The 26,980-nt window shown below is 46.0% G+C and overlaps 1 protein-coding gene across 1 annotated transcript in view; it reads right to left on the reverse strand.

The window, feature by feature from the left end:
* AGBL2 (AGBL carboxypeptidase 2) overlaps window positions 1-26,980 on the reverse strand; it is a 2,805,139-nt gene that overhangs the window by 369,881 nt on the left and 2,408,278 nt on the right. The window contains exon 20 of the mRNA XM_069623090.1: window positions 10,283-10,331. Within this exon, the coding sequence (XP_069479191.1) occupies window positions 10,283-10,331 (49 nt within the window). The remainder of the gene's footprint in view (window positions 1-10,282; window positions 10,332-26,980) is intronic.

Raw genomic sequence — 26,980 nt, forward strand, 5'->3', positions numbered from 1 at the left:
TGTAGTCCACTCCCTCTAGCTAGGGAGCGTGGGCGCTTTCCATTTGGTGGCTAAACATGCTTTTGCGGCTAGCAGAAGCATGGCTGCTATGCGTCTTAGTCTATTCATCTCCCCCTCAGACTGCACAACGCCGAATACAACCTGCAATGGAGTAGTTTATCTAGAGATCCCATCAACCTTTCTGATCCAGCTAACAACCTCATTCCAATATGTCTGTACCCTGGGGCACGCCCACCACATGTCCCAGTAGTCCGCCCGCTACCCACATTGGCGCCAACACAGTGGGCTTCCAGCCTGGTACATTTTAGATAATCTATGGGGTCATATTGCCACCTATGGAGGAGTTTAATGGTGTGGAGCTTATATTGTGCTGCTATTGATGCCTGGGTCTTTCCTGCACAAATGATATTCCAATCGCTAGGGTCTAGTTCTATGCCCAGGTCCCTCTCCCACTTGTATTTGAGACTATCGGTCGAGCACCTTCCCACCTCTAGCAGTGTTTTATACATGCTTGATATCATGCCCTTCATCTTGGACATCGTGTCCAAAAGCTTTTCAAAGGGGGTGAGTTCTCTTTGGATTATTTCAGCCCATTCTTTCCTCATGAGGGTACCCTTTAGTTGTAGGAAGAGGAAGACTGGTAGTGGGTGTATCCCCAGTGCTTCCTCAAGTTCAGTGATCGTGATGTATGTCCCATTTCTCCATAATTGCCCGACCCTTTCCAAGCCCGCATCATACCATGGTTGGAATCTAGGGTGATCGTGGATTTCCTCTCTTATACATGGGGACCATATGTGGCTCAGTGGGGAGGGCCACGTAGTGACTCCTTTCATGCCTGCGCCCTCTCTCCAAATATCCCATATTGTTCCTAGTATCGGGTGGTTCCGTAGTCTGCGTGTGAGTTTGCGTCTGGGAACCCATAACCATTCCGCTAATGTCACTGGGGTCAGGTTATAGTTATCTAAATGTACCCATTGTAGTTCCTTCTTTTCCCTCAGGCGAGGGATTAGTATTCTCAGTTGCACTGCATTGTAATACAGTCACAGGTCGGGTTTTTCTTTGGGCATGGTGAGGGTGTCATAAGATATTCTTGTTTTTTTTCCCTAGCCATAGGAATCTAACGATAGCTCTTTTTACTTCCCTGAAGAATGTGTCTGGGATTTTTATGGGGAGCATTTGGAATGGCTATAAGAAACTCGGAAGGCAGACCATCTTAATCGCAGTCTCCCCATCCAGGAGATCATGAGTTTTTGACATTTCACTAGGTCGCTATGGAAGCCAGCTAAGAGTTGGGGAAAGTTTGCCTCATATACATGCTCTAATTTTTGTGTAAGATTTATGTCTAAATATCAGAGGAAGTTGCTTTCCATTACCAGTCCGAGTGCAGAGAGGGTGGAAGTATCTGCCGGGGTGAGTTCCTTCAGCGGGAATACTACCGATTTTGACTTGTTCATTTTGAAGCCTGATAGGGCACCATATTGTTCGATCAGTAGTATGGCCCTTGGTATGGTTGTAAGGGGATTCTGAACGTGGAGTAGTATATTGTCTGCATAGAGGGCTATTTCGTATTCTCTACCGGCCATCCGGAGGCCTTCTACTCTGGGATCCGCTCTGAGAACTTGGGCCAGGGGTTCTACTGATAGGTCGAATAGGATAGCAGATAGTGGGCAACCCTGTCTCGTTCCTCTACTTAAGTCAAACCACCTTGAGTATTCAGAGTTTACCATTACTGAGGCCTTTGAGGATGTGTATACTGCCTTGATTCCTCTACTTAGGGTTGGCCCTATTCCAATCTTCGTCAGGACCACTTCCAAGAAGCTCCATTCCACTCTGTCGAATGCTTTCTCAGCATTTAAGGACAGGAGCGCTGGGCTGCCCGCCATTTTCTGTGACTCATGAATGAGGTGTAGTGTTTTCCTCATCGTGTCCGCTCCCTGTCGTCCTAGTATGAATCGACTTGATCTGAGTGGATTATGGAAGGCATATGAGTTTCCAACCTGGCAGCAAGGACTCTAGTGTATATTTTCGCATCTATATTAAGAAGGGAGACAGGACGATAGGAGCCACAGTATTTGGGGTCCTTTCCTTCTTTTGGAATTATGGAGATCAAAGCCTGGGAGAAGGATTCAGGGGCTAGTCCTGTTCGCAGGATGTCGTTGAATAGCTCTACCATGAAGGGAAGGAGGGGGGTTATGAAGGTTTTGTAAAACCCTGCTGTGCAGCCATCGTTTCCAGATGCTTTCCCCTGTGGAAGCCGCTTAATTGCTCTTTCAACTTCCTCTGCTGTAATTGGTGACTCTATCCCATCTGCTGTTTCTAGGGGGAGTATAGGCATGTCTATTCCCTCTAGCTATTGGCTGATCTGCTCCTGGGCTTGTCCTATTTCTGATGTGTAGAGGCATTCATAGAATTTCGCAAATGTCTCAGAGATCCCTCCGGGGTCCGATATCTGTGTCCCATTCTCCACCTCAATTGCCTTGACCCACCTTTCTGCCCGCTGTCCCCGTAGTCTGGCCGCCAGTAAGGCATCGGCCTTCTCTCCCTTTTCGTAATGTTTGTTTGAGGAATTGGAGTTTGCTGACCACTAGGCCTTCCTCTAATCGTTTTAATTCTTCCCTTTTCTTCATTGCCTCTGCAGCTTTAGCTGCCCTGTCCGTGTTGTTATTCCACGCTATTGAGTCTAATTGTGTGATTTCATTCCTCAGCTTTTTCTCTATTATGGTTCTTTCCCTTTTTTCGGCCACCCCCTTCCTAATTAAGACACCCCTCCTTGTCGCCTTGCCCGCCTCCCATACCGTTCTTTTTGAGAGGTCGCCCGTGTCGTTAATTTTGAAGTATTCTTCAATTTTGTGGGTCATTTCAGTACGGAAAATGGGTTCTTTCCAAAGTGATTCATTGCATCGCCATTTTGTATTTTTGGGTGATAGGGTATCCAGACTAACGCCGACCGTTACCAAGTCATGGTCGTACCATGAGATTGGGATTATGTCTGCTGTGTCGGTGACTTTGAGAATGTCCTTTCTTAAGTATATATAATCTATCCTAGTGTATGTTAAGTGTGGGGCTGAATAGAAAGGAATCCTTTTTCCCCAGGGTGTAAGTGCCGCCATGTATCATGTAAAACATAGATTCGCAACATCTCTATCACTTCCGCACAGCCTCCGTCTGATAGAGGGCCGGCGTCTGGATTGCCTGCCTGTCTGTCTATGGCGGGATCAGCCCATAAATTGAAGTCCCCTCCTAAAATGGTATATCCACCTGCCTCTAACATTATCTTCAGGACAGTGCACTTCAAAAAGCGGGCCTGACCTGTGTTAGGGGAATATAGTGTGGCTAGGGTGAGAGTGATATTGTGGATACTGCCCACCAATAAGATGACCCTCCCTTCCTGATCGATCCATGTCTTGGAGACCTTGAAGTTTAATCCCTTCCTTATCAATATGCCTACTCCAGCCTTTCTCAAGGGGCCAGAGCTCCAGTATTCTGAGCCCATTCTGGTATGCAAGACTTTTCATTCTTCTCCCTGTATATTTGTTTCCTGTAAAAAGAGCATGTCTAAGTGTGCTCTCTTGAATTCTCTGCACACCAGGGATCTTTTGTTTGGTGAGTGTAGGCCCTTCACATTCAGCATGCCAATCCTGAGCAGCCCATGTGCGTTAACTAGGGATGGTGGCAACGGTTTATAGTCATTTTTTCGAATGCAAAAATGTCGAAAGTCATTTTTTTTAATGTTTTTTATTCGAATGGGGGGGGGTTTCCCCCCCCAGCCCCCCTTTTTTAAATTATTTTTTTGTTTTACCCATTTTCTTTTACTCCCGGACCCCAAAATAAATATATAATTAAAAAAAACGGAATTCCACATTTTTTTTCTCAAAAAAAATGACTGACCACCGGTGGCAACATTGTGCCCCCGTTCATTTTCGTCACTATGCAGAGAACTCACACACCTATGATCTTCTAGTTGCTCTGTATCTTTGCTCCCGTCTGTAGACCCCCCTGATTCTGCTTGGTTCTTTTCCCCATCCCCCTTTTTCCCTCCCTCCCCTTTGGCATCCAATCTAGCTGGAACATCTTACCCAGCCAGCCTCGGACCACCAGTGCGGAACGTGCAACCCACGGTCCGAATATTAAACATCGCTAATAACTGTGAAGAACCTCTGACCCTCCCCACCCACCCTCACATGTGTTCTTTTCCGGAAGTCCTTCTGTTTCCTGCCAATTATTCGTGTGAAGCCCACCTTTCTGGAAAACGCCCAACTGTTAGTGTCGTGGTTAGGATCAGACAGTTTGACTCACCATGTCGATGCTTGACCCATTAATCATCTGGGGATCAGTACAGGCATCTGCTAGATGATTTATCAGAAGTGTTCTGAGCTTCACCGTTCTCCGAGGAAGTGCTTCCCTAGACCCCTTCGGTTCGATGTTTACCACTCTGAGTATTCCGTACCCAGAGATGTGTTCATTCTCCTGTATTTCCATGATCCTGGGATTTTCCTACGCCTGGGACCTTGTAATTTCCATTGTCGGTCGTTGCGGGGTCTTTCCTCCGGATTCTGTGCGTTGGGGAGGTTGCTTCTTAGGTCAGCTATGCAATTCCGTATGTCCTTTTCTGTTTAGAGTCTAACAGTGCTTCATTCATGTTCGAATGTGAGGGAGAAGGGGTATCCCCACCGATATCGGATTCCCTTTCCTTTAAGCCATTTAGTCAGTGGTATGCATTTCCTTCGCATGGCAAGGGTGAGTAAGGACAGGTCTTAGCAGATCATTACGTTGGTCATGTCAAACTATTTGGGGGGTGTTTTTGGCTTTTTCTAGTATTCTCGCTCTGTCTGAGTAATTGTGGAATCTCACGAGCACTGTCTTCAGGCCACTTGGGGATCCCCCCGCTCTGTGTATGCAGTCTATTTTAGGTTCATCTACCCTATCATCTTTGAATAGTACTTTGAGGACCGCGTGAAGGGATTTTTTCAAGTCTTGCTCCGTTTCCCCTTCCCTTGCTGGTATTCCAAAGATACTTAGATTATTACGTCTTTCACGGTTTTTCAAATCATCGAGTTTCAAGCGATATTCTTGTTCTCTTGTCTCGGTGTCCATGAGCCTCTGGTCTATTTGGGATTACAGCGTGTCTAGTGAGGATTTGTTAGTCTCCACTCCTTCCAACCTTTTCTCCAGTTTGTCTATTCTATTCATGATCCTATCAATTTTGCCTCCGATGTCTGCTCTCATACTCTTCATTTCAGAGAGAAGGGCCGCCACGTCGCTCTTCGTTGTGGCGGCTTCTTTTCCCGATGTCGCCATGCTAGATGTCGATTTGGGGTCCGATTCAGAGTGAGGTGGGGAGTATTGGTATTTAGCAAGCTTCTGACACGTGCCCATGCAGTTTGTGTTTCGTACACCGCAGCTGTGCGGTTGAATGTTTCTTCTCGCTGGGTTCTGTTGGTGTATATTTATCTGGACAGGTCTCCTGGGGTAGCGATCGTGTGTGAGGCGCAGTTACTCTCTTTCCTTGCCTGGGAAATCTTTTCCTCTGTTCTTAGTTGGTTAATTTGTCGGCCTTTGTTTTTCTGAGAGGGCCCAACCCCTTGATACATTCAGTTCAGATTAGGAGCTTAGGTAGTCTATCATTGGGGTGGAGGGTTGCTGGATTGGGTAGGTGAGTGGTGCACCGTTCAACAGGCCTATTGGAGCTGGTACCAGGCTGCGCAGAGTGCTGAGGTTTGCTTCTTTGTGGTGGGGGCACAATTTCAACACATTGTCATGGGGCTGGTCGGGAGAACACCACCTTGGTTGAGCTGATCTGTGTGCACCATCCCAGGAGGGAAGACCGCGGATTGAGAGTGGAGCTTAGCCTTCTTTATAACTTGAGTGGGCTGTAAGAGGACCTCACGTGGAGGAGGATCACTGTAATCGTGATATTTTTTCTCTTACAAGTTGTGCCTACTGGTGTTTGTCTATCCCTACTTCAGGTCTATCTTGTTTCGGTGCCCATGGGTAATTATGCAATCCCTAACCGTGGTTGTGAGGGACTGTGCTCAGGTGCTCTCCAGCATATTTCCAGGAACAGTTTGTGCGCCTCTATGTACTTAAATTCTAGGAGGGGTGAAATCTTCCTGTTTCACCTACCAGCAACCACTTCAAGCTGCTCCGTTGGCCAGGGGATCCCGTGTGTGGCAGTATGGTTTAGCTATGATCCACAGTATAAATATCAGCGTGGCCGTGTGGTTCGTATTGTGTGCGGTGGTTGGGCTTTATTTTCAGCAAAGGGTGTCATAGGCAACGAGTCCGCTGGGAGCTGGCAAGTTGTGGGTGTTGATCGAGATCTGTGTCTTCTTCAAGAGCGTGCTCTCTGCAAAGTAATGGCACTACTGATGAGGCAGGTCCGCTGTCGGTCCAGCGTATTTTGTGGGTTTCCAACGTGTCTGCCATGGTGTCCAGTCAAAGCATCAAATGAAAAGGATCGAATGACAAAAGGTTTGAGTCAAAAGGACCAAAAAAAAGGTTGAATGCCTTTTTAAAAGGTACATTTTTTCTGGCTTGCGTATAGGTAAAAAAAAGTGGTTTTTACACCAAAAACAAGGGTTTGGAGGGGGATCCCCCCAAACAAAAAAAAATGTGACACTTTTTTTCAGTCCTTTTGATTCGAACCTTTTGTCATTCAATCCTTTCCATTCGAACCTTTCACCTATAACCGTCCGCCGTGGATTCGCAAGCTGCCTCCAGTAGGGCAGTTGGCGGAAGCAGGGTGCCCAGGTCCTTGGTTTCAATAAAGGGCTGCTCCATTGCGACCTCCTCGTGTGACCAGGGCACTCCTCAATGCTGCTGGCTAATATCCCCAGGTGGCTTCTGTGTGGCAGGTCAGCCGATGTCACTGAGTTCACCCGTTCAGTATGGCGGGTGGTGGAGTTTTATATGCGTTCTGAGCACATTTGCTCTCCGGGGGTGGCCGCTGTGGGTGCGCTAGTGCTGGGGGCGCACATCCGGTTGGTCCGTGGGGGACGCGGACATATGGTGTCTGCGCGTACGGGTGGTCTCCTGAGTCGCTGCAAGGAGAGTCTGTGGAGCGGGGAGGGCCGTTTAAATAAATCGGGTGCACTACATTGGTGAAGTGCCCTGTCCACGCGTTGCCAGCCTCCTATATAAAAGGGGGTAGAGGGGGCCAGTATGGACGGTATCTTGTGCTCGTGGTCCTCAGGCGGCTGTCCTCTTCGATCGGCGTTGGAGGTGGAATGCCCTCACAATCGCGGGATGTTGCGTGAATGCCTGGTTGCCGCGTGTCTATATAGGTTGTTACGCAGTGCTGTGTCTCCTCTCAGCACTCCATTCTGGGTCCGGAGTGTTCGTTGTGTGGGCCAACTGGGGGCCAAGTCTCTGGTGGGGGGTTTAAGTGTGCAAATACCGTAGGTGCACAGGTGCGGATTAGTCCCATGTCGGACAGTTAGGAGACCGCTTGATGTTACGTGCGGCCTCTGGGACGTGGTGCTGCTTCCTCCTTCAGAGGCTCGTAACTCTGGCTTCCTGCATCCGTTTACTGTCGGATTTTCTCCCGGCACGTCCTAGGCACCTTCAGCCTTATGACTCCGTCGAGTGCCACCCTGGGGGGGTCCAACAGTGGGGGCTCAATCCACTTTAACGGACCTCGAGGCAGAGCTTTTGCAGAGGAGTCTGCCATCCGTGCCGTCTGCATATTGTTAATCCACATATTTCTTCTACTCTTCCTCGTCCCAGTATTCTCCACCCTTGTGACAGTCGTCACTTTAGCATAAAACATGGTAATTCTGTCAATTGGGGAGGAGGGAGGAGACAACCATGGTAAGGTATTTTGGGATAGGGGTCCGGCAGGCTTTGCCCCCGGTAGACGTTTTTGTCCCCAGGAGGGGAGTCCCCCCTAGAAGATCCTCCCGCATATTACCACCCCTAGGGAGACGATTAGGTAGCAGCCTCACCTCCGTAGCCTCATAGGAAAGCGCTCCCCTCTGGGAACAACTGACGGACACTAGTGAATTATCAGAGTACTATCAGAGCATTTAACTCCGGGTCCTGGCGTGGGCATTTGTTTCACCCTCAGAGGATAGTGGTCTGGGCTTGAGGCTCTTAGGAAGCAGGCCTATGCCTCATTTCAATAACATCTGGGGTCTTCTTGCTTTGCTGAATACTTTCCTGGGGCTTCTGGCTCTCTAATCAACTGTTAGGAAAATATTTCATTTTGCACCTTTCCCTCCAGAAATTCCTATGGTACCCTAGTCTGTTTGCTTGCTTTTTGTGAACCCTGCCGTGACTTTTTGTAGGTCAATAAAGCCTTCTGCTTTATTTCCCTTGTCTGTTTTGCTCATTGTTTTGAGGGAACTGACTATTACCTAATACTGTCAGTACCATGGACCTCATTATGAGTTAGCTGGTCCGGATTTTACGGTGCCGGTAAAACCGTACCAGCACCGTTTTCTGGACCGGCTAACTCCGAGTTGTGTGGCTGTGTGGTGTTACACCTGCCAGATCTGACCTGCTGAGCGTAACGCCACCAGCCGCACACGGACGTGGAAACACCAGCACCATTACTGCATGGTGCCGGTGTTTCCACTGCCCCCATTCCTGTGGAGTCCTATGGGACTCCATAGGAATGGGGAGTGATTCCAGCAAGTCCAGAGCCAGTAAATCACCACGAGTCCGGCGCCAGCCTGCTGGTTTTACCGGCACGGCTACCGCTGGACTCGTAATGAGGCCCTATGTCTCTCCTTATGAATTCCTGTATTTTTACAATTGGACACATTACCTTGCAATGAAGTGCAGTTAGAAAAGCTTGTATCCTTATAACTTTTTATATGATGGATTTTTGGTTACTTTGACAATGTACCTAGGACAAGCTGGCGGCAGCTGAGTGATTTATACCATGATTTTACTTGTGGACTTTTGCATTTACGTGAATGGCTTCAAAAGGTGGTCAGCACCCTAAAATGGCCATGCCACAAGATTTTTCACTTGTTCATTGGCCTTCTTCTTGAATTCTCGGGCCAGGAAATACTCTGGGTGACAGCAATGGTTTGGAGGGTTGCCCAGAGCACTTGCCAGAGGTTTAAGATTAATTCTAAATCTTCCAGCCATCACCTCTTTGTTTTGCATTGTCACGCCAAGTGGGATGGGTATGCCCAGACGTGGGTCCTGTGCCTGCTGGGCCTAGAGACCCAAGCTACACTTCACTGATGACACCCATGAGGCCGAAACATGTCTGGGGTTGCTAGTGGTCTTGTGCAGAAGGGATCTGACTTAGGAGAATGGACTGGACTGCCCCTTTGGGGGTGGAACCATACCTTGTTTGCATACTGTCTTTCTCCTTTCTTTAATGGCTTGGCAGGCAAAGAACAAGGGTCTGGAGGGTTGCCCAGAGCAATTGCAAAGATTATATTCATTGTTGCCAAAGTAAAGAGTAATACTTGATCAAGAGAACCAGTAATTGCAAGAGGTTTAAGATTCATTCGAAATCTTCTAGTCATCACTTCATTGTTTTGCTATGTTTGAGTAGAACAGTGCAGTGAATTCTTCATAGATACGTGTGTGGACTAATTTAACATTTGTATCAGGCTGCTACTATTTCCTGAGAGTTGAGCCTTGTCGCTCTAATACCCTACCTTTAAGAGAAGTTTGACTTTCTTTATAGCTGGGTGCTTTAGCCCCTCCCTAGAGTTAATGGTTGCACAGCCCCCAAAAAGGGGTTCCACAAAAACCGACTTAACAGAAAGCAATGCCTCCCATCATTTGGGACTTTTGAACATCATATCTGTCATTTGCCACAGGTTTTACTGTGTTTAGTGGTAGCCCCATTGTCATAAATCCTTAGTTCTAGAAGCAAAGTCCCCTCTCGCCATTTGGTATTTTAGGATTTCAACCCTTTCCTTCAAGGCAGTAACATCCCTCTGTCCATTCAGGAATACTAAAGCAATCAACGTCTTCTCATATTGAGAGCCATCAAAGTCATCCCATATGCACAGTATGAGGAATTTAGGGTTAATATTTGCTGGCCTGTCCAGATTTCATGCCTAATCTTTTCTCAGAAGACTGTATGTTCGAGCATTTCCACAGTAAACGATAAAGGGATAATCAGGTTCATGGCAACATTCAGGGTCGAGCATCTGTCCATGACATGCAGTTTGGATGTGAAGTAGAGCATGAGTTTACTTCTTGACTTACAGCATTTTAGGTCCCATTGAAACAATCAATCTACCTGATATACGGGGTGGGAAATCGATGAACACATTCACAAAAAAGAAACATGAATAGGGCAGATACTCACCTGATTTGTTGGGTTCCTGGAACTGGAGGATCGCCAGACAATGACCTGTCTGAACAAAGAAAGTGTTATGAGCAGGTGCTAAAGGAAGCAAGGGACAAACTGATTATAACCTTGATAAGCAAGGACATATCAGTGAAGCAGGGAATAAAGAGGAGCAACAGTATCTAGGCATAAACATAGAGATTAAATAAGAGAAAGTGGTAGAGAAAGTGTACAAAATAAAAGATGAGAGCTGTGATAAACTGAACAAGAATAATGCAAAGTGAGACAAAGCAGCATAGAAATGAGAGGAGATAACAAAGGGAACGGGAATCATGTAGAGTAAGACAGAACAAAATAGAAGTGACAGAGGTGTGAGGCGTCAGAAATGCGAGGCAGACAAATAGAACGTTTTCTCACAAGTAGCCATCTTTATTTAAATAATAAGGGTGAGAAAAATGCCTCACTTTCCCTAACCTAACGAGGACTTCCCTACCTATTAAACTAAAGGTTTTTGTCCCTCACACCCATACACGTAATAAAACATACAGGTATTAGATGGTGGATCAAACTCAACAATATAATAGTAATTTGGAAAAACAAAGGTTTATAACCAAGGTTCCTTGTAATCTGTGTCAGTTCCCCCTTCCCCAGGATTTAAGCAGGATTCTTAGATCAACATTCCGTGCAAGAAAGTAATTTTCAATATCCAAAGTCTGTTTGAAAATGCAACACAAAGTTATCTTCACTCCACAAGCTTTCCAATTGGCACTTGGATCAAATGCAACAAAATGTTGTCTTTCAAGGTGACTGTTCAAAGTGTTCACAATTTTCTGCTTCAACAAAACCAAAATACTTGTATCTTCCCTTTCTATGATTGTTCAATATCTTTTTCTTTATGCACAATAAGATTTTGCCAGGGTGAGTTTTTATCACAGTTCGAATAATCACATTCTAGTGGCCTTACCACTTTCGTCCAAAACCTTCAACCACAATCCAGTACTTCAATGTCTTCTTCCTGGTTCACTAACCTGCCGGGACTCACCACTAAAAAGCCTCTTTCCTGGTATACTCGCCTGTCAGGATAACACTCCTACTACTACTACTACTACTACTACTGGTACTCCGTGGTGAGGTCTACTTCAAACTTCATAGGGATCTTCAACCTTCAACAACATTGATATTTATAACTTCTTTCAAAAAGACATAATATCCGTTGATACCATTTGTTCCTCTGACTGGTTTGCCACATGCAATGCAGGTTCATTTCCTCTCCCCCTTGATAATGATTACAAGTATGGCTTCTTTCCTGCACCCTTTGGGTTTCTTTTGCTCCACCAATTAACTGCTGATACTATCTCTAGTTTAGTTATCTTTCTCTAGGAAAACGTGGTTCCCTCTTATTTCTTATTGCCTCTCTTTGGCTTAGGCAATGCTGGTTCTCCTGATTATGTATTGTCCCCTCTTTACTTTGGCAATGGTAGTTATAAACATTTTCAGGTCTTGTCCCCTTCCTTTGGCTGAGGCAATACTGGTTCTCTTGATCAAGTATTACTCGGTTTACTTTGGCAACAATTAATATAATCTTTCGGTTTCACATTTCTCTTAATATAAGAATAATTTGAAAAGTACTTTTATTCATTAGTTCAGGTGTCAAAATGTCCATTACCAGACAGCGGTCTGTCACGGAGTGCCCCGGGGTCACCTCGCATAAGCTAAGTCACAGTCTTCCTCTGTGCTTCCTTCCAACCCACTGCTGGTTTAGCTTCTAGTTCCCGATCGGGATTTAAATGCCCGACCACCCTGTCACACCTCCAGTGCTTGCACCTTCTGTGCAGGGAGTCCGCTTCACTCCTCCTGTATGTCGGTGCTTGCCAGCCACAGAAGCATGGTACAGAACTGGGAGAGCGCCTCTCCCCCGTGGGACAGTCAGCCTCTACACTGCTACCCGCTGAATGATCTCTGCACCCAAAGGCCACAACTCTTATAACTATCATAGTGCTGCAACACTCTGGAAAAGCAGCGGTGGTCCCAGCGTCTTGTCTCTGCTTCTGCTGCTCACACAGCTTCTCTCATGGCCTGCACCAGAGGGGGCCTTAAGTAGTCAAAAGTCCCGCTGAGGTGTAGGTCATCAGAGCCATCGGACAGTGCATCAGAGTTCTGCACCTCTAAGCTCCTCTTCCTCGTCCCAGTACATGATGCATTATTAAAATTGAAGGATCACTAGGAAAGTTAGTTAAAGGGTTTTCACAATTTCCCTGACCTTGGTTCCTCCCGAAAACACCACCCCCAAGGTGAGACACAGGAAGTGTCTGCCTCTCCCTGGCCACATGTGAAGGGTCCCTGGCCAGGGTTTTTGGGATGATCAGTTCTAATTCATTACAGAGGTGATAACTGTCAGAAGTAATAATGTAGGGAGACAGAGCGACAGAGACACAGAAAGTGAATTAAGTTGTCTGACAGAGCAACATAGAGATGGGAGGCATTCTTTAATTTGTATTTTTTATATTTATTGAACAGAAATCTAGCTATGAGAATCAAAGAAGCGTTGCAGATTAGTTGGAATTACAGGCATAGATTAGATGGTTACAAAGGCAAACATGACACATTATTTATTCTTCAGACAGACTTTATTCTTGTCCGGATGGGTAATGGCATCAATGCCTATAGGTTCTAGGGCTTCCCTCATTCAAACAGGATGCACTATTCTTGGAGCAAACCAAACAAAAGGTGTATGGAAAAGATTAACTAAGTGCATGAGGGTCTTCCTGTTTGGTAGGGATATTGGTCTCCTTCTGGTTCTCTATCCTGTGAGGGGTCAGAAATGAGAAATGGACACAAAGTTGTAGCATTTTCAACAGTTACGCACTGTGTTCTCTCCCCACAGCCTGAGACTTGTTGACACGCCCAACAGTGTCATAATAGATGAAGCTGGACATCAGTGTGAGGACTGAGTACTATCAGACTTCATGGGAGTAACCACTTGAACTAAAGTAAGTGATAGCTATTTATTAATGACTAGAATCCAACCAGACAATCTGTATAAACTGAATATGAACAATGGAATAATTAGAGCAAAGTTACTATGTGGGCTATCTATGTCATTACAGCATAAAGCAGGCTTAAATTTATGGACGCCCAGTTGGGAAGGCGAGAGGAAATACCACTCTAACTCGACACACAGAGGAAAAGCAGTTTAAGTAAGTGCTTCTCGCTCTGGTTGTTGTTTGCATTATACTTCGACTAACACATATCATTGGTCTATGTATATGAATGTAGCTAACTAGGGGTATGTGGCTAATGTTTCCTTAGGGAATCGCACAGAGAATTAACTCTCTACAGCCTACCTTGATTACTAATTTGACAATTATTTGAGCTAAGCTCCACAAATAGACTGGCAATTTAAGCACTGGTCATTGTGTTTGAATATTGTTATACCATAAACAGTGAGTAATTATAGCTGTTTATTGTGAGTTTTGTGATGCAGGTAGCAACGCTGTCAACAATGAATTACACCACCTCATGGAATTAAGTGCTATGAGTAATAGATATACATTGAGAAGTGCAGTTTTGTTGACCTAATTTAAGGTATCTCATTATTTAAGTGGGAAGTGTGAAAACAGCAAAGAAGATAAAAAATCCCCTGAAGTTGTTCCTGATATCCAGAATATTGATTTAGAAACAAAACATTGTGGGTTATATTTTGCATCCCTACTTGTAAGGAGTGTGGTATCACAAGTTATTTGTTTAATAAGGGTTGTTTTATATAACAAATAATAAGCATAACCTTTTCAGAGTTTATATATGCATTGCTGTTTTTTCAATTGCATGGATGATGTGGTTCTAATGTCTGAAAAGCACTGTTAAGAACATGTCACTTTTTTGGATTGCACTTTATACTTGCTTAGCACATTAAAGCAAGTTTATAGGTCGTTTATATGGATTGTTTGTAATAATATAATTTGAATATATATATGGTATTTAGAGTGAGGTAATTGTATTATTTATCTTATTCAAGCTTTGCTATATTCTGCATTACATATAGCTATACACACACACACATGCGCACAAGGTTTGTTGAATTTGCATTATATAGCGTTTTCAACATTCACCATGTTTATTAAACCAAAAAGGGTGGGATAAAGGCCTATCAGTCCCTATCCTAATGAGAATGTTGACCGTGTGTCCAAATTGTATCTGTCCCTCACACTAACATATACAAAACTGTGCAAGGTAAATGTCTCTATTTCCAACCCAATAAAGGAAAGAGTGTAAAAGTTCGAAAATGTGATTCCAGTGAAGCAATCCTTGTATTCAGGAATTGGCTCAAGAAGCCTATTGGAAATATATTGTTCCAACAATCTTCTGTCCAAATGAAATAAAAATGTCTCTTTGGATTACCAAGGCAAAAATCTCATCCATAGAATACTGTTGTCAGAATGGCCAAACACATGTCTTTTCTGCAGAACACTTTTCTGAGGAGGGCAAAACCACCAAATGTCTCTCTCATAGAATAGAATACTTTTCTCAGAATGGCAAAACGTAAATGTCTCTTTCATAGAACACTTTTCTCAGGATGGCAAAACCAAATGTATCTTTCATAAAACATTTTTCTCAAATCAATCGTTGGATATCCTGGTTTACTCGACTGCTTTTAGGAAGTGGGAAGCTGTGGCGTGTCACGTTGGATTATGTGGCCGGAGTCACAACACACAGGCTAAGATGCCCTGGATATGTGGTGTGTTGAAACGCTGGACAGCTTTTGGACCACAATTCCCATGATCCTGTGGAGCGTGCACTGGGTGGTGCACGTGATCAGCACAATGTCATGCGGAGGCCTCTATGCTCCTCCCCAGCCCGTGCTGCTTGCTGGTGATTTTCTATGGATGCAGGCTTGGGCAGAGGATCAGGAGCAGAGTCACGTCAGGGGACCGGTAACAGAGACGAGTGTGGAAGCGGCCGCCTCTCCTGCCGGCAGTTCGTCCCACTGCACACTGAAGTGCTGTGTGATACTTCCTCCTCATTCGCACACCAGACTTGAACACCGCACAACCTGGTCGCGGAGAGTGTCTCGTTGTAAATCGCTCGCACGACAGTGCCTGGGGAGATCCTGGGAAGGCTCCCCAGGCATCAAATACGTTCTTGAACAGTTCATGATTGTCTGCATGTGAAGTCTTCTTTATTCCTGTGAAGTCAACAGGCACAGATATCATTTTGGAAAAAAGTTCAGTTTGTGCTATGAACAAGAGCAGGAACTGCTTGCTCTCCGGGCAGGAACCAGGGATTTGGTCACCTGCATAACACAGTTTAACAGACTTGTAATGGAGAAAGAATGGCCTGAGCCAAAACAATCTGTGTTATTTTACCAGCGTCTGAGAGAGGCATTAAAGGACGCAATAGCACATGTGGAACAACAGCCTGATTCGTATAGTGCTTTGATTGATTTGGCCTTGAGACTAGATCATAGAATAAGTGAGCGGAAAGGGGAGAAGAGGAAGCTAGAGGTAGTTCCTTTTACACGGTTAGACAAGAGTATGAAAGTAAATGTTAGTCAATCAGAAGGGGAACTGATGCAAATTGGGAGTGTGAGAGGTCCTTTAACCTCTGAGGAAAGGGAAAAGAGACGGACAAATTATTTGTATTTATATTGCGATAAGTCAGGTCATTTTATACGCAATTGTCCCAATATTCCCTTACGTAGCACCGAAAAGCAAAAGGCAGAGTTGGGAAAAGATTTGGCTCGGTAGGTGAGGGAACAACAACATGGAGCCTGATTGCATAGTTCCCAAATTCAGTAGCAAACACAATCCAGAATAAGACACCTTGTTTGTATTTACTTGTAACACTATTTGCCAACACTGAGGAAACCGCTTCTGCTATGGTGGATTCAGGAGTGACAGGGAATTTCCTGCATATCGCTTTAGCAACAAAATTGGGGTACCCACCATTCACAAGGAAGTGATTGAACCCGGACGGGCTGTGGACGGTTCGTATTTAACTTCCAGACCAATTACCACTCAAACGCAACCCGGCAGAATGTTGTGTGTGTCTGGGCATGAGGAAATATTAACCTTTGATCTAATAGCAGCACCACAGTTTGGTTTAATTTTGGGAATGCTGTGGTTGGTAACATAGAACGCAATCAACTGGGATGAACGCTCCTTGACATTTGACACAAAACAGTGCGTTTCACATTTGAAGGATTAAATGGGCCCTACCATGTTTTTGTTGGCATATGCTGTGACTCCGGCTAACATAGGGGCTGTGACTACTGCCCTACCAGAAGAATATAGAGAATTTGCAGAGGTTAAAGCGGAAGCACTACAACCGCACAGATCATATGGTTGTGTAATTGACCTCAAGCCTAATGCAAAACTTCCATGCAGTCGTATTTATGTGCTCTCGGAGAAGGAAACACAACATTACGACAGTACATTGATGAGATGCTGGCATGTGAGTTCATTCGGCATTCCAAATCACCTATCGCTTTACCTTTGTTTTTTAACCCTTAAAAGGAGGGCACCTTGAGAACCTTTAGTGACTGGAGAGTGTTAAATAAAGTTACTACCAAAAATAGGTGCCCCTTTCTGTTGATATTGGTATTAATGGATCAACTAAAGGCAGCAAAAATCTACACCAAGTTGGATCTAAGAGGGCATATCATCTTATTCCTGTCCTCTCTCTCTTCCTCTCTTCCTCTCCTCCCTCTACTCCCTCTACTCCCCTCTCTTCCTCTAGCCCTTCCGTGAACACCTCATCTCCCTCCTTCTACGCCTTTCCCCTGTTCTCCCCAGACAAGGTATATAGACACGTCCGATCTATTAAAGTCTCATAAAAACAGGTTCAATCCTGTACCTCTAAAAACATCAAGGACCACATTGACACCCTGGCTCCTGCTTTTGACCCCTGAAGCACTCCCTTGTGCACCCACTCCTTAAGAAACCCACAGCCGATCCCTCCTGCCCTGCCAACTACCGTCCAATCTCCATCACTCCTTTCCTGGGCAAACTCCTGGAAAAGCTGGCCATCTCCCAGCTTAATCTTCACACTGAATTAGTTGGTTGTCTCCATGACCATCAGCCTGGCTTCAAAGCTGCCAGAAGCACGGAAACTGCTCTCCTGAACATCTGTGAAGACCTGCTCTCCAACCTTGACTCCAATACACCCTGTGTCCTCATCTTACTTGATCTCTCTTCTGCCTTTGACACAGTCGACCATGCCATCCTGCTCAACCCTCTCTGTGATAACCTGGGTATCACCAATCAGGCCCTGGCTTAGCTGACCTCTTTCCTCTCTGATCGACCCTCCCAGGTCCAACTTGGGTCCTTCCTCTCCTCTATCTCTATCTCTACCTGTGGTGTTGCCCATGGATCTAACCTCTCTCCCTGGCTGTTCAACCAATACCTGGCACTTCTTGCCTACCCCATTGCTGCTCTCTGCCCCAACTTTCAGTGCTATGTGGATGACACTCAGCTCATTTTCAGGCTCTCTTCCGCCACCTCTTTTCCTTCTCTCATCTCTGACTGACTGTCCACTATCCAGGAGTGGTGTGCCGCCAACAATCTCTGCCTTAATGCCAGTAAGACTGAGATTCTCCTCATCGGCACACCTGCTCCCTCCTTTCCTGTCACTCTATGTCCGGCCTCTCATGCCCCTCTTCCTTCTCCCACATGTGAGGCTAAAAACCTCAGGGTAATCTTCGACTCCACTCTCTCCTTCTCTCCTCACATCTCTGACATCTCTAAGAAGTCACACTACCAGCTGCACCTCCTCAGAGGTATTTTTCCTTTCCTCTCCTTCCCGCAGAAGCTCACTGTCTCCAGAGCTCTGGTTCTCTCTAGGCTGGACTACTGCAATAGCCTCTTTCTAAATCTGCCTGCTTCTACTCTCCACCCTCTGCAACTCATCCAGAACAGGACCGCGAGACTTGTCCTTGGCCTCAAGTCCAGGGATTGTATCTCTCCAGAACTGAAATCTCTGCACTGGCTCCCAGTGGCTATGAGTATTAAGTTCAAAACCCTCTTCATTGTCCACAAGGCCTTCTGGGGCCTGGGGCCTCAATACATCCAACTCTCTCTTGCTATATATCTTCCTTCTCGAGCTCTTCGTTCATCCGCCTCCAACTCCCTCAGGGACAGTCGCTTCTCCAAGTAACGGATTGGTGGTAGATCTCTTTCATCGGCTGGGGCCTCCCTCTTGAACAGCCTCCATGCCTCCCTGAAACTTGGGGAGGACCATCTCTGGTTCCGGAAGCACCTCAAGACCTTCCTCTTTGCTTCTGCTTTCTCTACTCCTCTCCCCTGCTGAACTCCTGACTGAAACTGCACTGGTCACCTGGTTACCCTCTGATCTCATGCCCAGGTCCCCTCCTCTGCCATCTGCGCACCTGCACTGCCTCCCGAGCAACCCCTACACTTGGGGGCTGTTTCTGTAACCCTACAGTTCCCCCAGCTCTTGACACTTGATGTCTGCACTTATCCCTGCACTTGCCACTAGCTGGCCACACTTTTACCTATTGTTTTTATTTATTTTTTATTATTCTTACTTTTGATCATATGTATTGCACTGACCCCTCACCCTTCCCCCCTGCACTTTCCCTTTCCCCCCTCCCCTGCACTTGCACGATCCCAATGTCACCTGGCCTAGTAAGATCGTTGTCTTTGTCTTCCCTCTGTTCCCCCTCCCTTGCCTTGTCTCACCTTGAAACACTTGTGTGCAGGCACGTTATAAACGCCATATCATATCATATATTTGAGTGAAGGAAGGTGATGAGTGGAATACAGCCTTCCACACCAAGTTTGGTCTTTTTGAATACATACATTGGACTGTGTAATGCTCCAACTGTTTTTCAGCATTTTATGCAGGGGGTATTCCAAGATTATTTGAATGTCTTCGTCATAGTGTACATTGATGACATACTCATCTACTCAAACGGTTGAGCAACATGTTAACCATGTAGAAGAAGTGCTAAAATGGTTGCAGGCATACAAGCTATTTGCTAAATTGGAGAAATGTGAATTCCATACTACTAGAGTCGGGTGTTTGGGGTTTATACTCGCTTCCACTGGCATAGTCACTGATGACAAAAAGGTGCAAGCAATAACTAAATGGCCATCTCCTCAATGTGTGAAAGACATTCAGTAATTTTTGGGGTTTGCAAACTTTTATTGCAGATTCATTAGCAACCTTTCACATACCATCATGGGATGAAGAAGCCGAATCTACTTTTGAGAAGTTAAAAACTGCATTTACTGAGTCACCAATCTTGCAGTACCCTGATTTGGAGAAACCATTCCAAGTAGAAACAGATGCATCCAATCTAGCCATTGGGGCCATCCTGTCGCAACAAGATGAAGAAGGGGTTATGCGCCCAGTAGCTTTTTTTCTCGAAAGTTATCTACTTGTTTACATAATTATGCTATCACTGATAAGGAGTTGCTGGCTATGAGGGCAGCTTTCCAGGAGTGACAACACTATCTAATGGGAGCTTGTCATCAAGTTAAAGTACTAACAGACCACAGGAATCTACAATTCTTGAAGACTGCTAAAACTCTAAGGGCCTCATCACGAGTTGGGCGGTCTCCTGGTGGTATTATCGCTGGGATACCGCCTGGGCTAATAGCGTTACCACCAAACCCTCTGGATTACAAGTTTGGCGTAATGGTAATTCCCCATTGGACCCAATGGGGAATTTTTGGTGCTAAAAGCGCAGCGCTAATTGCGCCCGAAAATGGGATTTTTTTCCTGGCGCATTTACCCCCAGCTTGCAGCTTGTAGCTGGGGGTAAATGCAGCCAACCCCGTGATTTGGCAGACCCTTAAATCCAGTGGTAATAGCGTTACCGCCGCATTTACGGGCTACCGCCAAACTCGTGATGAGGCCGTAAGTCCACGACAGTTGATATTGATATTGATATTTTATTTCTATTGCGCTCATACACAAGTGTTTCAGAGTGTGACAAGGCAAGGGAGGGGAACAGGGGAGAAAACAGCGATCTTACTAGGCCCAGTGACATTGAGAACGTGCAAGTGCATGGGAGAGGGGGAGGGGAAAAGTGCATGGAAATAATAAAGGCAACAAACTGTGGAAGTGCAGCCAGCAATTTGCAAGTGCTAGGTTTAAGGCAGCAGACAGGGTAGGTCTGATAAGTGCAGGAAGAAAAAAGGGGGGCTGTATGGGTACAGATACAGACCCCAGTGCAAGGGGTGGCCCGGAGGCAGTGCGGGAGGGTGGCAGGGTGAGCAGGTACCTGGGCCCGGAGGACAGAGGGTGCCCAGGTGCACGGTGCCAAGAGAGAACAGATCAGCAGGGGAGAGGGGGAGCGAAGGCAGAAGAAAAGAGGAAGCTCTTGAGGTGCTTCCGGAACCGGAGATGGTTCTCCTCAAGTTTTAGAGTGGTAGGGAGGCTTTTCCAGAGGGAGGTCCCAGCCGAAGACAGAGATCTACCCCCAGCTCGTTTCTTTGAAAAACAACGGACCTAGAGGGAGTTGGAGGTAGAGGAGCGAAGAGCTCGAGAGGAGAGGTATTTGCGAAGGGATAGCTGAAGGTATTTTGGACCCAGGCCCCAGAAAGCCTTGTGGACAATGCAGAGGGTTTTGAATTTAATCCTTGCATCCACTGGGAGCCAATGGAGAGATTTCTGAGCTGGAGAGATACGATCCCAGGGCTTGAGGCCAAGGACAAGTCTTGCAGTCCTGTTCTGGATTAGTTGCAGAGGGCGGAGAGTAGAGGCAGGTAGATTTAGAAAGAGGCTGTTACAATACTCCAAGCTAGAGAGACCCAGAGCTTGGGATACCATGAGCTTCTGGGGGAAGGAGAGGAAAGGCAGAGTACCTCTGAGGAGGTGCAGTCGGAAATTTGACTTTTTAGAGACCTCAGAGATGTGGGCGGAGAAGGAAAGGGTGGAGTCAAAGATTACCCTGAGGTTCTTAGCCTCGCAGATGGGGGTAGGAGGAGGGCCAAGTGAGGCCGGCCAGAGAGTGAGGGTAGAGGGTAAAGGATGGTGAAGGTGTGCCGATGAGGAGGATCTCCGTCTTGCTGGCATTCAGAGAAAGATCATTGGCTGCACACCAATCTTGAATGACAGTTAGGCAATCAGAGAAGAGAGAGGGAGAGGAGGTGGCAGAGGGCAGCCTGAAAATGAGTTGAGTGTGGTCAGCGTAGTACTGGATATTTGAGCAGAAAGTGGCAATGCAGTGGGCGAGAGTTGCAGGTATTGGTCGAAAAGCCAGGGCGAGAGGTTAGACCCTTGGGGAACACCACAGGTAGAGAGGAAGATAGATGAAAGGAAGGACCCAAGTTGGACCTGGGAGGGTCGACCTGAGAGGGAAGAGGTCAGCCAGGCCAGAGCCTGATCAGTGATACCTTGGTTTTCACAGAGACGGTTGTTGCTTTGGTCGCAATTATTTGAGGAATTTGATTTACTGTCCTGGGAAAAGCAATGGAAGGGTGGATGCTTTGATCAGACAGGGAAACACAAAAGTTCCATTTCAGGAAGACAGAAATATAATATCTGTGGAAAGAATAGTAGGAGCAGTGACTAAAGACATGTTAACAGAGGTTTTGAGGAGTCTCCCCAGTAATGATTTGCAAAGGTGATAAATCAGTGATGGGTTAAGGACTACTTGGGGTGGGCTGCCATATCAGGCGGGTAAGTTGTATTTACCTACTGTAGCCATATTAGGCAGAATCACATGCAGTACCCTTTGGGAACACTACACACAACTAAGATTACAAGTGTCAGTACAATTTCACCTTTGGTACAAGCTTGTACTACACAGTAATGTGGAAGGAGTGGCTGAGCAGCCAGACCTATCTCAAGAGTAAAGTGAGCAGTACAAGAGGTTACACAAAGGACTAGCAATCATAGTGTTTCAAACAAACAATTGCTCAAGGTTTCTTGGTAAAAGAATATACATTTATTTACACAGTCAGTTGGAAAACATTCCAATAGCAAGAGCAGCTCAATATCATAATCTAATATGCTACAATACACAACCAATCAGTTTCTGAACAAGTTCAGCTCCCCTGAAGCGGGAGCAAAATGGCACTTCAGTTACTTTAAAAAGGGGTAAAAAGACAAGGTTAAAAGAATCAAAAGCACAAATACTTTCAGAGGTAGGGCAAAAAGTTTCAGTTCACTACAACCAGCAATTCAATTCAATAGGCCTGAGCCAAAGTCAATGGTTCAGAGTCTTGGATAGGATAGCACAGTTCTGGTAGTAAACGGTTAAGTCACGGTTTTTAGAAGTAGTTGGTCAGACGAAAAGTTAGATGTTGGTTTAAGGAAGGACAAGCCTTCAAAGTTGGGAAAGTTTCACAAACTTTCACCGTGGCCGAACGGAGTTCTGGGCCGCACTTGCATAGTACCTTTTAAATGAAGAAGAGCTGTAGCTGAGGCAGTTGTTCCTGGCAGTTCCTGCAGATCTCGCTGTTCCTGAGCTTCAGTCGTGGGGACAAGGAGGAGGATGTCGGGAGGTTCCTGCACTGCCCAGGGAAGAGGCCACAAGCTTGGCAAAACATTGGTTTAAGGTGTGAGTGCCTTAAAGACCACAAACTGGTATCCTTCCCACTGGCTATTCGGTTTTCAACAGCACTCTGAAGACAATTCGACCAGTATAGGGACGGTGTCCAGGTGACTTGCGAGTTGGTTGTTCCCACCAAACTCAAGGGAAGAAGTTAACCTTGAAGGGCTTCTCTGTCGATGGAGTTTCAGGCAATTCGGACCTGCTGCAGGGCTTCACCGGTGGACCAGGAGTTGCAGCAGTCATCTTCCTTCAGCTCGTCTTCGGTTCTTTCGTTCCAGTGGTCGAGTCTGCTTTCCAAGTCCCAGAGGCCTGCTTTTAAAAAGTTTTCCCCCATTCATTCCAACCTGGCTGTCACTCACACAGCCGTCAGCCAGCCAATCACACCAGAGTGCATTCAGGTCTCCTAGGAGGCTAAGCACAGGGAGTTTCGGGCACCTACCTCACATCCTGCCCACCCCAGACACTCAGGCGCCAGAGGAGGGCTTCAGCACTGAAGCCTGCCAAAGGCCAACGAACAAAGTGACCAAACCTGCTTTGGCATGCAGAGTTAAACACAAGAAGGACCTTTTCTAAAAGAAACAGCAAAAAAAGTCGACCGGAGTCTGCTTTTACAGATAGGTCTTGGGCGCCATATTGAAAAACATGGCTGACCTGATTTTTTGCTACTGTTGTTCACAGTCGGCAAAAATCATGGTAGTTTGTTAAAAACCACTGCCACCAGCCATTTAGCCAAAGTAGAAAAGTGTAACATATGACTGTTACATGAGTGTTTAGACTCAGGGGATGTTAGGCAACCCCTCCAGAACTCTATAGGAAGATAGTGTGTGCTGGGTCTGGAAATTTAAAAAGACTAGTAAAGTCAATTTAACTTTACATGCTCATGGAGACAGTAGTCAGTCCCAGAGAAGGTATTCAAACCTTGGGAAGTCTGAAGGACATCCCTGTGCCACTGCACTGAAGGTGCTGTGCGACACACAAGAAAAAGATGATGCCTATGGAGTTGTTTTAAAACTCCATATCCAAAGAACACAAAAGTAAAACACACATCAAAATACATGATAGAGTGGGAAAAAAGGATCACACTATTGCCAGGGAAAAATTAAAATCCTAGAAATCCAGCAAAGTTGCTGGGGGTCTCAAAAGGTAAGGGAAATTAGCACATTATTGAGAATTCTCCCTAACAACCCATTAGAGAAAAGGCAATGTTTTGGTGTCACAAATCGCTGTTGCTGGGTCATGCTAGGGAGCGGAAGACTAGGAACATGTTAAAGAGATACTTTTGATGGCCTGGAATAAATACTGATGTACATACCTGCATAAAACATTGTGACATATGCAGGAGGTCTAAGGCAGATCATTCTAAGAGGTTGTGACTTCTACAGCCTACTCTGAATGAACCATGGACACACATCAATGGATTTTGTAACAAATCATTCTAAGGATAAGGAATATGACACCATAGTGGTAGTGGTGGATTATTTATCGAAGCAGACTCAATTCATTCCATGTGTTGGGATACCTGATGCTGGGGAATTAGCTGCTTTATTCCTACAACATGTGGTGAGGTTGCATGGATTACCAAGGTCAATAGTATCTGACCAGGGCCCTCAGTTTATGTCTAAGTTTTGGTGTGCATTCTGTAAAATGTTAGGAATCTCTTGCACTCTACCCACAAGTTACCATCCACAGACCGATGGTCGGACAGAGAGTCAACCAAACTATGGAACATTTCCTGTGCTGTTTTTTGGCAGACGGGTTGGAGTCATGGGTTCAAGCATTATGGTTAACAGAATTGTGTTACAATAATACGGATGATGTTTCTCTGGGTATGTCACCCAATAGGTGTTTATATGGACAAGAACTAAACATGCTACCAGAAGTACTGCCATCAAATAGCAATATTCCTGCTGCGACAGAGCGTAAACATGAATGTCTTGAGATAAAGAGGAAGGCGTGCCAAAATTTGGAGAGGTGAAATAATCCTATAAAGTTTATTCAGACAAGAAAAGGCAAGACAAGCCTAAGTACACAGTGGGGTACAAGGTGTGGTTATCTACACAACATATATGATTGTCTGGGCCCTGTACCTTTCTGCTGCAATTCACTGGTCCTTTTGTCATTGTGAAATGTGTTTCACGAATTGCGGTTCGTTTAAGACTTATAACAGCCATGAAGATGCATCCCGTTTTTCAAGTCTCTTCGATTAAACCTGCAGTTGCTAAAGCCAAGACACAGAAGCCGCTAGTGATTATGAAGGATAGACAGCAGGAGTTTGAGGTGCGCTGGATCATGGATTCCAGACTATGGTGCAGACTGTTATGGTATCTCATCAAATGGGCGGGATATGGGCCAGAGGACAACTCTTGGGAACTGGCAGGCACTTTCCATGCTCCAAGATTGGTGAGGTTGTTTCACGTGCTCATCTGGAAAAGCCAGGACCTTGAAGAGGCCCTGAAGAGGGGGGTTATGTGACTAAGTGGGGAGCTGGGCTGTGTCAAGTTGGAATATGCGGCCGGAGTCACAACACATGGGCTAATAAGCCCTGGAGATGTAGTGTGTTGGGACCCCAGACCGTTTTTGGAACACAATTCAGTGGTGAGTGCACGTGACCGGCGGAATGTCATGTGGAGGCCTTTTAAGCTACTTGCTGGCCCATGCTGCTTGCTGGTGATTTTCTATGGATGCAGGCACAGGCCGGGGATCAGGAGCAGGGTCACATCAGGAGACCAGGAACGGAAAAGAGTGTGGAAGCAGCCACCTCTCCTGCCAGCGGTTCGTAGCGTGCACGCTAAAGTGCTGTGTGCGACTTCGTCCACGTTCGCACACAAGACTTGAATAACGCACAACTTGGATGCGGAGAGCGGCTCTGTGTATCTTGCTCGCACTACAGATCCTGGGGAGATCCTGGGAAGGCTCCCCAGGCATCAGATAAGTTCTTGAACAGTTTATGATTGTCTGCTTCTTTATTCCTGTGAAGTCGACAGGAACAGAGGGCCTTTTTGGAAAAACGCTCTGTTTGTGCTATGAACTTACAGCAATTAACGTTTTCATGTTCTTGTAACCCCATGTTTGTTTTTGCTGCTACCACGTGTTATGAAGTGCTGCTCTAATGGCTACAACATGTGCATGCTAAGTGTACCTTATATGTTGCTTTATGTTGCTACTTGTTTGTGCTATAATGTCAGGTGCCGTCATGTTTATTAGAGGCTCAGGAGCCCTTAATTAACAAAGGGTGTATGCCCTGGGTTTTCAGGCGCACTTGATGAAGGAAGGGCAAGTGAGGAATAAAAAACAGGCGTTTGTTGGAACCGGGAGACAGGTCTATGCTTCGAGTTGCCATTGTGCTTAAGGCAGGTACACTGTGTGTGTACAAGTTGTGAGAAAAGCATGGTATCCAGAGAGTGACACAGACAATGGGCCTCATTACACGGATGGCGGTAAGGATTTACCGGTACCGGTAAAATACCGGTACCGGTAAATCCTTACCGCCTTACTACGAGGTCCCTTTGCGGGTTGGGGGATTTAACACCTGCTTTTTGCAGGCATTAAAAACCAACCCACAAAGGGACCCAGGGAGCTAATTACGGTACCACAATTTGCGGTACCGCAATTAGCGCCTTCCCCATTCCCATTATGCCCTAGGGGGCAAAAATTGGAATGGGGAAGGGCAATGGTGGAATGGGGCATTACTGCCCCGCCAACTTGGAATGGGGCGGTAATTCCCCTTTCCGCCAAGGCGGTGCCGGTATTTTACCGGCATGAACCATGGCGCTAATAGCGCCATGGTTCTCCGCCATCCGTGTAATGAGGCCCAATGAAAGTAAAGTTTTCAAAACCTTTATTTAAATTGTCACAGTGGTGTAACTCCTATCTTGTCCTAACTCGAAAGAGGGAATGTTCCCTCCCTAAATAATATTATAGGACATCCCACTCATGTCAGTTCAAAACAAAATGCTGTCTGTGTCAAAACCTATGCTTGCCCTCACTTCTTCTACATAAATGCAGTGTAGGGATGATTCAACTAAAAGGCCCTCATTACGTGTTTGCCGGTAAGCCGCCAGTACGACCGGCGGCTCACCGGCAAACTCACCTTATTATTTTCGCCACCTGATATCCCGGTGATTCCGGGATATTCTGGGTTGCGGCGGAGTGGTAAGTTCCCATTCCCATGGACTCCATGGGAATGGGACTAC

The sequence above is a fragment of the Ambystoma mexicanum genome, chromosome 11 (assembly GCF_040938575.1).
Source record: "Ambystoma mexicanum isolate Mex_15411 chromosome 11, UKY_AmexF1_1, whole genome shotgun sequence".
NCBI lineage: Eukaryota > Metazoa > Chordata > Amphibia > Caudata > Ambystomatidae > Ambystoma > Ambystoma mexicanum.